The sequence below is a fragment of the Pseudorca crassidens genome, chromosome 13 (genome assembly GCF_039906515.1).
Source record: "Pseudorca crassidens isolate mPseCra1 chromosome 13, mPseCra1.hap1, whole genome shotgun sequence".
Lineage (NCBI taxonomy): Eukaryota > Metazoa > Chordata > Mammalia > Artiodactyla > Delphinidae > Pseudorca > Pseudorca crassidens.
In genome coordinates this window covers 11,576,822-11,592,511 of record NC_090308.1, presented here as the reverse complement: position 1 = coordinate 11,592,511, position 15,690 = coordinate 11,576,822, and the positions used below count along the sequence as shown (strand labels likewise).

The window sequence follows — 15,690 nt, the reverse complement described above, 5'->3', positions numbered from 1 at the left end:
AGGTTGTGTGTCAACTGCTATAATGAAATTGCACTGAGGAACATTTCTTTTCTTCTTTTCTTTCCTTTTTTTTTTTTTTAAACTCTCTGTGTTTAGCAAATGGCATGTGATGAGAAGTAGTTTGGCTTTGCTAAAATAAAGGCTTAGATTTTGTGCTTTGAGTTTCAGATAATTGTATCTAGAAGAAACCACGGGAGATAGGTCTATTAATTCTCCTCTTTTTCTCACACTCCTACCCCCTACTGCCCACTGCTCTTTCCTGCACCCCCTCCCAAAAGAGATGCTGATTAACAGGATAGAGGAGGGGGCCGGCCTTGATCTCCACCAGGAAATACCGTCTCCAATAGCCAGTGTTCTCACCCTCCCCTCCCCCGCCAGGCTGCAAGCTCACCATCATCATATAATGAAATTTACAGGCGAGATTTAATTAACAGATCATATTCATGAGGAAAAAGAAATCACAGAACGTGTTTCCATGCTAAGTATCTTGCCTATTCTCTCCAGGTTTGTGCAGGAATTTATGAAATTAATACTCAAGAAGAACAAAAGCTTAGAGCCTACATATTTGTTGGACAGTTGCTGCTTGGAAGGGTTCTTGGAATATTAATCTCAGGACTACTAATAATCCCCAGGTATTTTAGCTCCCCTACTCCAAAAGGAGCTTCTTCTCAGCTGTAAAACTGAGTCAGTGGGGCCCTCCTGACAATCGTGTTCATCCTTGTTGATTCAAAGAATTGAATTGAATGTACTGAACATTCTGAATCCTCACTCCATGTCAAGACTGTTTTCAGCTCTGGAGCTCGAAGAGCAAACAAAGGAGACAAAAATTCCCTGTCTTCATGGCGTCTGCATTTTAGAGGGAGAAGAAAGATGATAAATTAACAACTAAAATATAGACTATGTCAGAGGGTGATTGGTACTCTGAAAAAAAAAAAAAGGCAGGCTGGAAAGTCCTGCAATATTAAGTCAAATGGACAAGGAAAGAGGACATTGAAGCCAAGACATGGAGAGAATTGAATGGTTAGGGGAGAGGCCCGGGGTGGGAGCTGTCAGAGGGGAGCCAGGAGCTGGTGGAGTGGAGTGTGGGGTGGGGGGTGGGCAGCGAGAGGTGAGGTCTGAGGGGAAGGCGGAGAGGTGCAGACGGGGGCTGTGAGGCCGTCCTGACTTTTACTCTGAGTGAGGTGGGGAGACACTGCAGGGTGCCCAGCAGGGGAATGACGTCATCTGAGGAAGGATCCTGGGCCCGACCATTCTGGCAGCATTTTTATAGACTGGGCGGTGAATCGGGGAGGGGTAGGGGAAGGAAGGAAGAATGGAGGCCAGAGGCTGATTTTATATGCTATGTAGGTGATGAGTACCGCTATCCTCTTTCTTTCCACCTTGTATAGTGCCTCATTTAAATTACTCTTTCAAAACCTCAGCCCTGCCTTTAACTCGCTTTGCTCCCTGTGGAAATCAAAACCAACTAACTGAATTTAATGGCCTTCTCACCTATGCTCCTCCCCTTGTTCCTGCCCCAGTAGCTTGTTTGATCTAAGAATATTAACGGTGCATTTGGTATAGAACAAACAACATTGACTTATTTTCTATTATTTTCACTCTTTAAGAAACATGCTAAAAATACATTCATCTGAAACAACAAACCAAAAAATCGTTTTTTTTTAAACATGTCAATTTCAAATCCAGTCCCAATCACCCTTACTTGAAAAACAGTCACATCTTAGCTTTCCTCCACTTACTGGCCCTTATTCTTTCAAACAGAAATCATTCCTGTCCTTACTTTCCTGTGGCTTAGCTGTGTGTCAGTGTTCTGAGGGTTCGCCAAGCCTTTTATACGTTCTGCTTCCTTGTAATGGCTTTGTGTGTTTTTCCCTCTGTAACTGACTCACAGGTGACACTGGGCAGCTTTGGTGCAAGAGGCAATGGAGGGGCACTGAATGGGCTCTGGTGAAGTGCCTCGGGCAGAAAGAGAAGAAAATGGACTTTGAAGAGAGGAAAAAGCACATTTACTTTGACTCCCTTTCATCTTTCTAATAGTGAGGGACGCTCACTGTGAAGGGACAGAGGCTCCCCACCTCTGTGTTTCCTCCAGTAGGAAGGGTCTGGTCAATGGTAGAACAAACGTCCCAAACAATAGGCTACACGTCTGTGATCTGTGCTTCCCAACTCTCGCCCCGCCTCAGTCTCCAAAAATAAAACCACCCTAAAATCGGTTACCTGTATAAAGCATGGCTTTCAGAAATCTATAGTAGATAACAGAGGCCTAAAATACCTCAGGTAACTTTAAAAGGTTTTGTTACACAGAAAGTCATCCTCAGTAAAATGATGAAAGTTCTGAACTTCTGTAGTAATGAAGTTTTCTTTTACAGGACTCAGCCCACACATTTTTGTAGATCTAATGGATCCCCAGATGTTGCAGGGCACCACTCCAGGACGTTGTTATGGGGTTAGGGAGTTCTGTATGCATGTGGCCTATCACAGGCCTTTGCTGCCACATCGTTCCTAGCACAAACCACGAGATAAACTCAGCCAGAGCCAATCTCAGGGGGGGCCTGGGTCTCAGCTCCAGCTCATCCCCACCTTTCCCACAGCCTGGGCTTCTCTTTAAGAGAGTGTGGACCAGGTCATCTGGGCCCAGTAGGAAATGTCCCCATGCTATTTTTGGATAAACAATTCCAGGAAATGAAATAAGAAAAGCTACTTATCTATTTTACTACCAGAGCACCAGACTCTTCCATCAGACATTCCTGTGCCATGGCCTGGATAGGTACCCACAAACACAGCAGGGGACACATCCTCAAATACAACCTGCATTTCTTTAGACCCAAAATCAATTTCCTGAGGGTGGAATGGGGACAAAAATTACCTATCTATCTATCTATCTATCGCTGAGAGCACCCAAGGGGCTTTTTCCTTTCTAAGGAAGGAAATTGCACATGAGGGTGCAGGTTGAAGGTGTAATATAACATAGTAGTTAACCATTGTGAGCATGGAATCCTGCAACCTGTCCTAGTCTCCTGGCTTCACCACCTTCAAGCTGTGTAACTGGGAGCAAGTTATGTAATTTGAGTCTAGATTATCACACATTGAAATGGCAAAAAAGCCCCAGAACAAAAACACAGAACAATAATCCATGAGATTATTTTGAAGATGAAAGGATAGGTTTCATGGAAGCATTTAGCTCAAAGTCTAAAGATGCAGTAAGTGCTCTGAGATGTTAGCTGAGATATTGCTACTACCTCACTGTCATCTGGAGGAGCTTACAGAATGAATGCCACATGTTTATATTAGAGAGCAAAGAGGGACACTTGCCTTACTTGGGGGTCTGTGTCCACTGTCACTCCTGAACTATAGAGATGGTGGTTATTGACAGGAGGTGAAACCAAAATCTCTAGCACCAGTCTCGAAACCTCAGCATTGGTCATAAAGATGTAGTTCTGAGAGGAACCCATTCACTAGTGAAAGGTACTCTAAGATCCATGTTGGGTGCCAGGGTTGACCTTGACCTTGAACAACAGCTCCCTCTAGGAGGCCGGTGGGATTGCACTGTGACCTTGCCTCCTCCTGGGCAGCATCCTATGTTCCCCACTGTTATGGTATGAATGCATCCCCCCTAAATTTGTGTGTTGAAATCTTAACCGCCAATGTGATGATTTGGAAATGGGGCCTTTAAGAGATGATTAGATTTAGATGAGGTCATGAGGGTGGGCCCCCATGATGGGATTAGTGCCCTTATAGGAAGAGGAAGAGACCAGAGCTCCCTCTCTCGTCATGTGAAGACACAGCAAGAAGGTAGCCATCTGCAAGTCAGGAAGAGTCCTCTCCAGAACACAATCATCCTGGCACCCTGATTTCAGACTTCCAGCCTCCAGACCTATGAGAAATGTTTGTTCTTTTAAGCCACTCAGCCTTGGTATTTTGTTATAGTAGCCTGAGCTAAGATTCCACGCTCCCTATACAATGTAACAGAACTGATAGAAGCTTCAATCAGAGAGGGTGATGGTGACTTTCCATGGAGGGAATCATGAATATTTTCTAAAAAGAGAACTTTTCTCTTTGAAAAGATAGAGACTGATATTTAGAAAACATAATACCTCCTCAATAAATGGTAACTATTATTGTCCTGGTTTTTATTTTGTGGTTGCTGTTACCAAGGTCATCGTGGGTGAAGACAATAGCAAACAGTTTTTGAAGCAACTAGTTTTGAGAAGCTTCCCTAACATGGCTTCCACATCTGGTTTTAAAGAAATAAAATTATAAAACTATTTTTCCCATTATCCATTGTAATACTAAGACCAGCCTTTGTCAATCACTTTTAGTCCTTAAGACTATTGTTTAAAGCCATTATCCTTAATGTTAACTATTTCATGGCTATGCTGCTGCTTTGCCCTTTGACTGGGGCCTAAACTTTATTGTGCCTCAGTTTGCTCAAATTATAGTTGTTGGACAACTGGAATGTTCATTAATAATAGAATGATAAAATCAATTGTGAGATAGTCATACTACAGAATTCACTGAAGGCGCTAAATAAAATAAAGTCAATAAATAGGCAGTGACACTTGAAGGAGCGCCAGGCCATGTTAGAATGAAAAACAAAAACACAAATTGCACACCTTTCTTTCTCTCCCTCCTTCCCCATCCCCACATCCCTATTTATGTAAAAATAAAATAACACCTTGCATATGTGTGTAGGTGCGTATGTGTACACAAAAGTGCAGGAAAGGAATGGAATAAGATGTGCTCAACCGTTTCAGGTGAGAACCCTGGAGGGCCAAGTGGTGGCAGTGGTTAATTTGGGAAGGGAGGTGAATAAAGGGAGTTTTTTTTTTCAAACTGCTAAATCAATTTATTTCTAAACAGAAATGAGGTTTAAAAAAAAACACAGCTAAATGAAGTCTTGATGTCTTTCATTGCAAGGGTCCCCAGAACAGTGCACTTTGCTCTCTGTAATGCCATGCTTACACATTCTTTTTTTTTTTTAATTGAAGTATAGTTGATTTACAAAGTTGTGCTCATTTCTGCTGTACAGCAAAGTCACTCAGTTGTACATACATATATATACATTCTTTTTCAGATTCTTTTCCATTATGGTTTATCTCAGGATATTGAATATAGTTCCCTGTGCTCTACAGTAGGACCTTGTTTATCCATTCCAAATGTAATAGTTTGCATCTACCAACCCCAAACTCCCAGTCCATCCCTCGCCACCGCCCCCCACCCCACCCCCAGCAACCACAAGTCTGTTCTGATTGAGATTTTTGACTGAGTATTTTATTTGACTCTTTTACAAGGACCCTGTAGTCATGTACGGCTTGTGTGGTTAATAAACCAAGATATTAAAAATATTAATACTGGTCACTTCCCCACAGGGCAATGGGGAGACCTCCTGGGGGACTGGAGTCTTTTGAGGCTGCCTAGTGAAAGGTGAGAAGCACGTGAGTCTCCTGGAGATGCAAGCTGGCCTCATGTTCCCTGGTTCAATTTATCAGGACACTCTCAGCGGCTACCAGAGATGATCAGTTCCAGGAGTAGCCAGAGCAGCAGGGTGAGGGAAAGTGAAAGTAAATAATTCCTCAAAACAGATTAAATTAAATGCATTTTTCATTCATTAGAAAAGAGAGCAGGCCCTCCTTTGTTTTATTAATATATTTAAGGAGAGTATGGATTTTTGCCTTTCTTGGCCTCTTTGCCTTGTTCCCACTGGCCCATGCTGTCTTTTTATTTGAATTATCTGTTTATTATATTAGGTTAAGAACCCAAAGGCCATTTTGCGCGGGACACACTATAAATACTCATTATCACGGTTATGTATTATTGAGCTGATGAAGGAAGACCATTTATGAAGAAATTAGGTTAGCTCAGTTTTTCTAGAATCTATTTTATTATCATCTGAAGATTACATATGCAGTTAAGAAAATGAACCAAATCATCCAGTTGGCCGTCCTCTCGGTTCTGACTGCACGGCTGTGATATTAGGGAACTAAAATATGCAGGCCAATACATTTATGTCAGCAATCTGCCCCCTCCCCACCCCTGGTTTGTACACACCTATTTCCATTCATCATTTTGACAGTTTGCACAAGCAAACTGTCCTAACTTTTTTCAAGAGCTCTTTTCACAAATTGAGTGTGATGTAGAATTAATCATCTCCGTTAGGCAGGAGCTGGGGGGACATTCATCCCCAAGGGGCATTTTAACCCTCGGCTTCCTCCATACTGTATCACAGGGATGTCCCAGCCGCTCACACCCCCTTCCTTCATCCCCAAAGAGCACTGTGTTCTCATTTGCCTCCAACTAAGTGAAGTGTGGCTCTTACTCTTGGGTTGGAAATATCCCTTTAATATATTACAACTTTTTCCCATTTTCTTCACAGCAGGGCATCATTATATTTATTGTTATTTTGCCTTCTTGGGAAGTGTCCTCCTAACCACTTCTCTCTCTTCCTCTGCCGCTCCTCACCACGATCTTTAGTAATAACACATAGCTAGAAAAAATTTGAAAAACGCTAGCTTCAAACAGAAGTGCTACATATGACCCCAAAGAAGATGCAGGAGTCCTATTGGATATCTTTTTGCATTTTACTTAGAAGTGTTCTAGAATAATGTGGCAGAGGAGAAGGAGGAAGAGATGTAGTTTGCAATGGTCACAACTAAGAAAACTTTGGTGCAAATTTTTTACTCTAGACTTGCAGTATAAGCCTTGTTCGTAAAAACGACTGCCTTTATGCCAACTTTTACACAAGAGGGAGAAAATCTGAACCAATTGCAGTTAACTATTTAAACTTAAAATTCCAGCTCTGAACCTCTATGCTGTTTTTTCCCCTTTCCTTGTTGCAGAAAAGAACACTCTGAAAACTATAGCCCAGATCTATAATTGTGAAGATGCTGTTAGATAAGAATGTACTGCTTTGCTCTCCCGCACTTAAAAAATTATAGAGATGCTGACAGTTTAGTGGAAGGAGTAGTATTTATATCTCAAAAGCATGTGGGCGGCCCTGACAAATATTAGTTACATAAGCCTAATGTTAGCTGTACTCAAATAAACACAGAATTGCTTTAAAACAGAAATTTCCTAAGCTTTTTCTCAAGCATGCAGATTCTGAGGAAGTGGATGTCAAGTGTGATTTTCAGCCTGAACTTTCTGTAGTGTGAAACCTCACTTCTTTCATAAAAGAGCTTTGAAACCAGAAACACAGGCTCCTGTCCTGAATCAGTGGCTAGCCAGTTAGGGACTTTGAACCAATCACTTCCCACTGTAAGTATTGTCCTATGCAAAACTGGAAGGTCAAGCCCCTTCAATTTTGTGATTTCATGCTTTTAGCTTCTTTTCTCCCATATACTATAACTCCTGCCTTTATTTTCAGTTGAGGGTTGTCTCAATATTACCCCCAATTTTTATAAGTCATTAAAACAGTGTGTTTTATTTCCAATTCTATGATCTCTGTTTTTTGGACTAGAGATCAAAGCCCCTGTTCTATACTTTTGTGGTAAATCCTTAGCCCTCCCACTGAAACAGCTTTGAGAAAGCCCATAAACAGCCCGGGAATAACACTGAAATGGTGAGAGAGAAGGTGGTATTAATATTCTGTGGGTTCCAATATGGACTTTAAGATTTTGTGGATTCTTAGAAGAATTTTCCTATTTGTGATAAAATAATTGGAATGTATTATTTTAATTATAAAGTTGCTGAACTAATAGCCTTTTGTTTAAATAAAAAAAATTAATCTTAGTAACCTAGAATTTTACAGAAAATTGTGCAGAAGCCATTTGTTAATTCTTTTGGCCAAGTGGACATTTATTCACTCATTGATTTATTCAAAATTTATAGTGTGTGTGCATATATAAATATATATATCTCTAATAATGGAGATATTGAGAAAAGCCACGCTTAAGGAGCTCAGAATCTGTTAAGGGAAATAAAGTACTTTGTGAACGTTAAAATAAAAAGGAAGGATAAATGATATAAAAGGAGAACAGCACAGGGGTAATGGATGTTGAGAGAAGGGTCAGGTATTGTGAGTCTGGTGAGAGGAGAGTGATAGGCTTTTCAGCCAGTATGAGTGGGGCTTGGCACATAGTAGGTGCTGCATAAATACTCATTGAGTGAATAAGTGAATGAAAGTGAGACACACAATTCCATCACCATCTCCATGTGAAGCATAATGTGACCTTTTGTACAGTGAGAACCATGAAGCAATGAGCCGCTGCTATAAGTGGGTCTCACTTGGTAGACAGCAAGAGGAAAGAGTTTACAGAGATGGGGAAATCAACATAAACCATAACAAAGCTTTGCAGTGGAGTCCAAATGTATGAAACAGTGTCTGTTTTGCTTGCTTTGTGCCCTGGACTGAATGTTTGTGCCCCCGCCCCAAATTCATATGTTGAAATCTAGTCCCCAGTGTGATGGTATTTGGAGGTGGGGAGTTTGGGAGGTGATTAGGTCATAAGGGTGGAGCCCTCTTGAATTGGATTAGTGCCCATCAGTGTCCAAAAAACTTGCCCTCTTTTGCAGTGGAAAGTTAGAGCTAGAAGATGACCGTCCATAAACCAGGAAGTGGGCTCTCATCAGACACCAAGTCTGATGCTGGTGCATTGATCTTGGACTTCCCAGGCTCCAGAACTGTAGGAGAAATACATTTCTGTTGTATGTATGGTATACCACCCCATCTATGGTATTTTGCTATAGCAGCCCGAACAGACTAAAACACTTGGTTAATCTTATTGTGGTATAAAGGAAAGAAGATGGGATTTAGCTTAAGAAGAACCCGGGTTCAAACTCTCATTCTGATATTTATTAGCTCTCTGTGCTTCTGTTTCCTCACTGGTAGTCTGAGGATACTACTTATCTGAAAGAGGTATTATAACAATTCAATGATATGATTCTATCATTCCTATTAGCTTTGTGATCCAGCTTCAGTTTTCTCATCTGTAAAATGGGCAAGTGGTAAGTAAAGATGATGTGAGATAGTATGTGTAAAATGCCTAACTCCCTGCCTTCTAGGTAGTCAATGATTGATTAATCTAGGCTATTAGTATTAGTACTAGTAATTTATATCTTTGGCAGATATAATTAATTTAATTATAATCTTATACACACTTAATATATCTTATACACATTTATACAGTAATGTTTCTACATTATTTATTTGTCTTATTTGGTATTAAAACTCCCTGATGGATATGGACTCTTATTTCTCCATCGTGTATATCAGGAAACCTAGCTCCGAGAGGTGATCTGATGCACTCAGGGTGATGCGTCTAGTGAGGGTGGAATCAGGCTGAGGTAGATTCTTTGACCAGGAATCCCACAATCTTCCTACAATACAGTAGGTGGAAGCCATGTCTACCATGTGTTGGTTATGTCAAACCAGAGAGCCAAATGCACCTGAGTTCAAACCCTGATTTTGCCCTTCATTAACAGTGTATTTCCAAGAAAGTGACTTTAGTGTCTCTAAAGCTTCAGAGGCCTTATTTGGAGAACAGAGCTTGTGCTATCTACTTTCTAAGGTTGTTGGGAAGATTATAAAAATAAAATGAAAAAACATATGTCAAGCGCCTGTCACTTGGAAACTCATGAAATGATAGCTAATTTTACTCTAATTTCTTGGTTGAGAAAGCTCCACCTGTAGAGATCTTCCCTTCTGGCCTTGCCCCAGTGCTTCGCAAAGTGCCATTTCTTAAAGAATGATAGATGAAGAAAGTTTCCATGGCTAAATATGCTTGGGAAGGGTGGGTGAAATGAAACTGAATGAGTTTCTTTTCTGCAGAATTTATTTAACAGGCCAATAGAAGATGTGAATCTTCTAAAGGGGGATCTGTGACAGCATTTCTGAAATCATTTCACTACACAATTCTCTTTAGTGGACCTTCTCATATGACTAACGTCCCATAGACATGCTGACTTAATCAAGCATCTTCCTGGGATAGACGAGGAAACTGCAGCCAAAGTGTCAGTCAGAGAAGCGGCAGAACCAGGACCAGAACCAAGTTTGCCCGATGTCCTTGGCCCTCCTGAGTTGACACCATTTAGTGTTAGCATGGCTCCCTTTCTCCTGCTGCTCTAGTGTCTGTTGCTGATCCTAAGAGGGTTAAAACATGGGATGCACAAAGGGAGCAAGGGAACCATGGAGGCAGCTAGTCAGAGAACATACAAGAAATGACAAAAAGGAGATTTGGAGCTGGATGGCAACACCAGGCAAGCAGACAAATGAATCCCAACTGTGGCATTTTTGCTTCTCAGTTAAGACCCCGAGTCCATGAGATGAAGATATTGAATAGTACACTTGCAACCACAGTATCAAGCTCGAGTCTAAGGCTGCCTGTTAATAGTACTCACTGCAGCGCAGTCACATAGCCATTTGCAGCCTGTCCATATTTTACTGACATGAGCAATTACATGTCCTGTAATGGCAATGAAGCAATAAAATTTATGTCTTGTTATCTTTAACAAGATTAGACATAACCCTTCTCATAAATGTAATACTGAATGGAGATTTTTAAGAACATAAGTATAGTTAAGGATCCTTGAGTTTATCCCTCATAGTTAATTAAAACCCTCCCCAGGAATCGGCAGATGATAGATAGAAGGATGTTGAACCTTTGAATTCATGGAAGGGTAAGCTGATGATATTTTCCATACCTTGCTCAGCTTCCACTGGGTTTGTGACTCACAGCATTGGTACCAGATAGATTTCAGAAGAGCGGCAAAGGGAGTGACCCCTATTCCCGTGGCAATGCACATGCTCACTGGATAGTGAAACACATCTGTCAGTGCAGCTCCGAATGGCCCGTCCACCGCCAGCCTGCAATCACAAAGTGTGCCGTTTGACATTCAGAACACTCCGCTCTTGAAATCAAAGCCATCCTAAACGAGTGCTTTGTATAGGATGTGTTAGCAAATGTGTGCAGGGAAGTTGGCTCTGTGCTTGAGAATGCCCTATTGGGACACACGTAGTGTAGCGCTGTGGTGGCCGGCCTTATGGCACAGCTCTTTTTTACAGTTCTTAAGAGTTTGTTTTGCCTTCAAGCATCATGAGGATTGGTAGAAGATGCCTTTTCTTTTCCTTTCTTTTCCCATCTGCCCTCAGAGGGAAAAAACAGAATCATCAAGGTGGCTTAGAAGGCTTACGTGTCCTTTTGCTAATATGATTCTCCCCGTTCCCACCTCTTCGTATGTTTATATAATTTTAGTCTAATGGAAGCCATTCATTTGGAATAAACATAATTTTGGAATAATTTGTCAGTTGTGTGGAATTTCTAAAACTCATTATTTTACATTATGCGAACTCAAAAATCTGTGATAATTAGGCCAGGGGTGGCACTGATGTTTCGTCTTTGCTTAGCAAATTTTTCTTTATAAGGATAATGCATATTCATTGAATGAGTGCAACTGTCTTTAACTTGGTCCTAAATGGACTGACCCCGGATTCTGCTCCATCTCTCATGGCCAGTTCTCCACACTGGCTTTTCTTTTGTTTCTTAACGTACACAGGACCCTCTTTGGCTAAGGGGCCTTTGCACATGATAATCCAACTAGTCACTTGGAATGCTCTGCCCCAAGTTCTCTCCTATCCTCTTATTTGGTTCATAGTTACCCTTCCATTAGGTCTCATCCCAATTATCATTTCTCTGGGGAAGTCTTCATGGATTTCTTAGACTAGGTTAAATCCCCTCTTAGATAATTTATAACACCATGCATCTCTCCTCTGTAGTCCTTATCACAGTTGTAATTTTATAGTTGTTTTGGGTGGTGTGTGTGTGTGTGTGCATGACTTAATTTGTGTCTGTTTGGTCACTAGACTCTCAGGTCTGCAGAGGTAGGGACCATGTCTGTCTTTGCCCACCACTGTATCCCAGCACCTTACATGGAGCTGTTCAATAACAATTTATTGAATAAATTGTAAAGGGAATGTTTAAAATATTTCAGTCAACGGAATGTATTAAATAACCTCAACTATTCCAAAAGCACACATTTACATATGAACAAAGTATGCTAATTAAGAAGCTTCTAAGTTATTCATAACCATTCCCTAAGGAGTGTCTGTTGAAGGCACCCGAGGTTGCCCCTTTTGGGCTTACTATGTGTTCATGAAAGTTCAATTGGGTTTATTTTAAAATATTCCATATGCCAGACCTCCTAACAATTCAAATTAACTCTCCTCAAGTTATCTTAATTAATAAGGCTTTATTACGTATTGATATATGGAAATAGAAGAATAAAAATAAAAGGTCATTAATCAGAAAGGGTTAGTATCTCAGCCCACGGTAGATTCTTTTATAAATAATTAGATAAGGGGAATTGAGAGAAAGAGAATAAATATGAAATGGTCCACGATTAAAGTGTCTTATTGTTAATTGTTTTTATAATTAGTTGTATTTGGGATTTATTTGACACTGATTTTAAACGATAACAATTAAACCCAAAGAAGAATTGTGTCATATAATTCATAGAAGTGCATAATAAACAAATTTCTACATAATTAAAATTGAGAACCTAAGCTGAAAGCAGCAGGAGGAAATATTGAGTCCTACCTCCTGGTTCATACAGAGATTCCCTCCTTTCACATCCCTGATCACTAATCACTTTCCCACGTGAAATTGTAGGGCCCCTTGTTCCATAGAGGGGCAGGGAGGGCTAAGTATTAGACAGGTTTTCCTCATGTTTCATGCCTTTTGCCTGCCTGAGAAACAAACCAGGTGTTTTCCCTTTCCTGCCTCTCAACCCTTAAACTAGTTGATCTAGCTATCATGACACCCCAATTGTTCTTTTTTGGACCAAAATATCTCCATCTCTCACAATGTTGAATTGGCTTCCTTTGCACAAATTCTCATTTGTCAAGTTCACTCAGTTACTTCCTGTCTGATGTGGATACAGTTTCTAATAAAGCAGTTTAGAAGCGAGTCCCCTTTCCAGCAGCCACATCACCTGGCCCTTGCTGCTCCTGTCAGCAGCACCACCCACCACCTCATCAACCTCCCGTCTTGTCTCTCTGAACCCATGAACTTTATTCATCCACGCTGTCCCTCCTGTGTCATCAGCACTTTCACTGTCGACTCTGTGGTAGATGACCTTTCTTATTTTGCCAATGACAATAGTAGCTAACTTTTTTTTTTTTACTATGCATTATGCTAAGGGCTTCATATGGACTGTCGTATTTAATCCTAAACAGAACCTATGTACTATTATTGTCATCTTCATTTTACAGATGAGGAAACTGAGGCAGGTGTTACATACATCCTCCAAGATCCCATGCAAAACTGGGCTTTGAACCCAGGCTGTCGGACGCTGGAACCCTTGGCTCTGGGCAGTAGATTAAATCGCTAAAAACTCTAACACAGACTCTGAGAAATTCCTCCATTTTACTTCAGAAGGTGAGGTCTTTTATTTTATTTATTTATTTTTATTGAAGTATAGTTGATTTACATTGTTTCAGGTGTACAGCAAAGTGATTCAGTGATACATACATATATATCTATTCTTTTTCAGATTCTTTTCCATTATAGGTTATTGTAAGGTATTGAATACTGTTCCCTGTGCTATACAGTGGGTCCTTGTTGTTTGTCTCTTTTATATACAGTAGTGTGTATCTGTTAATGCGAAGTCTTTTAAAAGAGCTTCATTGTCCTTTTTCCTGAGTTCAGAGGAAGAGCTTCCCTGCTCTTCACTAAGCTTTGCATGTCCTCTTGGGGTCCTCAGTCACTGCTTGTCTCACAGGTTCCTGGGACTGGATTAAATCCTTTCTGGGTGCAAAGCAGTGAAAAATTATGGTACTCTCCCTAAACTGTTCCGTTTAATCCAAAATTAAAACAATGTTGAGAGGTAAAATCATCGAAGGAAGTTCAATAAGATTCTGATTTGTCATGTGCTGAAGATTTAAACAAATTCTAGGTTTTGGGGGGTTTCTTATGCCTACACATATATAGAGGCAGAGGTCAAACGAAGTTAACAAATGAAGGGAAGCTGCACTGTGTACAACGACTCATTTTTATTCACTTGGTAAATATTTATTGAGTGCCAGCTGAGAGTTAGGGCCCGTTCTGGCCACTGGGGACAACAAAGTGAATCAAAGAGATAAAGTCCCCATTCTCGTGTGGGGAGATAAATGGTAAACAAATAAACAACCAGGTATTTAGTGTGTCAGGTGGAGAGGAAGAAAGTAAGGCGCGCGGCACAGTGACCACGACGAGTGTGGAGTGTCTGTCGGGGTTGCTGGCTCACAGAAATGGGAAGGGAAGGCCTCATTAGGAGACATTAGAGCAGAGACCTGGGGGCAGTGAGGGGGCGGCCAAGCAGAGACCGGGGGAAGAGTGTGGCAGGGAGAGGGAGCTGCAGCGGCAAAGGCCCTGAGGCGAGTGTGCTTGGTGTGGGAGGGAAGCAAGAGGCTGGAAGAGTGGCTGAGCGAGCGAGGGAGCAGGTGGTGCAGCAGGGGTGCCCAGGGAGGTCTGGGGGCCAGATCATGTCAGGCCTTGCGCTGAAGATGCACTCTGGAGATAAAAGCATGCTAAGTATCATACGATATTATGTGGAACCCTAAGAAAAAGATACAAATGAACTTATATACAAAACACAAATAGACCCACAGGCATAGAAAACATACATATGGTTACCAAAGGGGAAAGTGGGGGAGGGATAAATTAGGAGGTTGGGATTGACATGTACACACTACTGTATATAAAATAGATAACCAACAAGGACCTACTGTATAGCACAGGGAAGTATACACAGTATTTTGTAATAATCTCTAAGGGGAAAGAATCTAAAAGAAATAGATATATGTATATATGTAAAATGGAATCACTTTGCTGTACACCTGAAACTAACACAACATTGTAAATCAACTCTACTTCAATAAAACAAAAAGAAAGCAAGCATACCGACTACGGAGAAACACTTCCCGAGCTCTTGTTGGGGGACTGGCTGAAATGAGAGCTGGTTTGTGAAGAGGAAGGTTGGTCGATAGGCCGGACGACTGTATACACTCAGAGCAGAAACCAGGCTAGCAAACAGGATGAAGGTATCCACCTTGGCAATGCCAAGGGAGGGCTGGGACCTGTGTGTGTGCATGCATGTGCGTGTGCGTATGTGTGTTTACTTTCATTCCTGATTTTAAGCATTCACACTACACTCTGAACCTCAGAATTCTGTTACATGGCTTCCTTTCCATGATAAAAAGGATAAGGTCTTAATGGAATAGTCAGATGTCTTGTGACTTGGGGCTCTAGTCTGAATAGATGATGTTTGTACTTGGTTTATCATCACACTGCTCTTTAGTACCAGTGTTTGAAATGAAGACTGTGGCTCTTCCCACCCACCCAACACAAGCAAGCCCAGTGCTACATAGTCACAGTTCAGTGTCCCATGGGAAGACAGAGGAGGGACAATAAGCTGAGTAGATCCTGTGCCTTAAATTTATTCTGGTGCCTAGTTTACCACCGGTAAATATTTGTTAAATTAAATGAGTTGAAGCGTCCATCTTGGGTCCAGGTATTCATTCCTCATCAAATATTTACTCTGTATCCACTACGTGTCAGACACTGTTCTAGGCATGGGACATATAGAGGAGGACAACCTCTTGCCCTTAGGAAGTTCCATTCTAAGTGTGTCCTTACTGGGTTCACCACCTGAAGTCTTGTAGCTGTGGTCACCTGCTTGGCAGTTCCTGATACCCTCCAAGGATGGCAGAAGAGGGGA

General features: G+C 41.3%; 1 protein-coding gene across 1 annotated transcript in view; it reads right to left on the bottom strand.

The window, feature by feature from the left end:
* NOX3 (NADPH oxidase 3) overlaps window positions 1-15,690 on the bottom strand; it is a 57,762-nt gene that overhangs the window by 16,517 nt on the left and 25,555 nt on the right. The window contains exon 10 of the mRNA XM_067701691.1: window positions 10,639-10,801. Coding sequence (XP_067557792.1) covers window positions 10,639-10,801 — 163 coding nt within the window. The remainder of the gene's footprint in view (window positions 1-10,638; window positions 10,802-15,690) is intronic.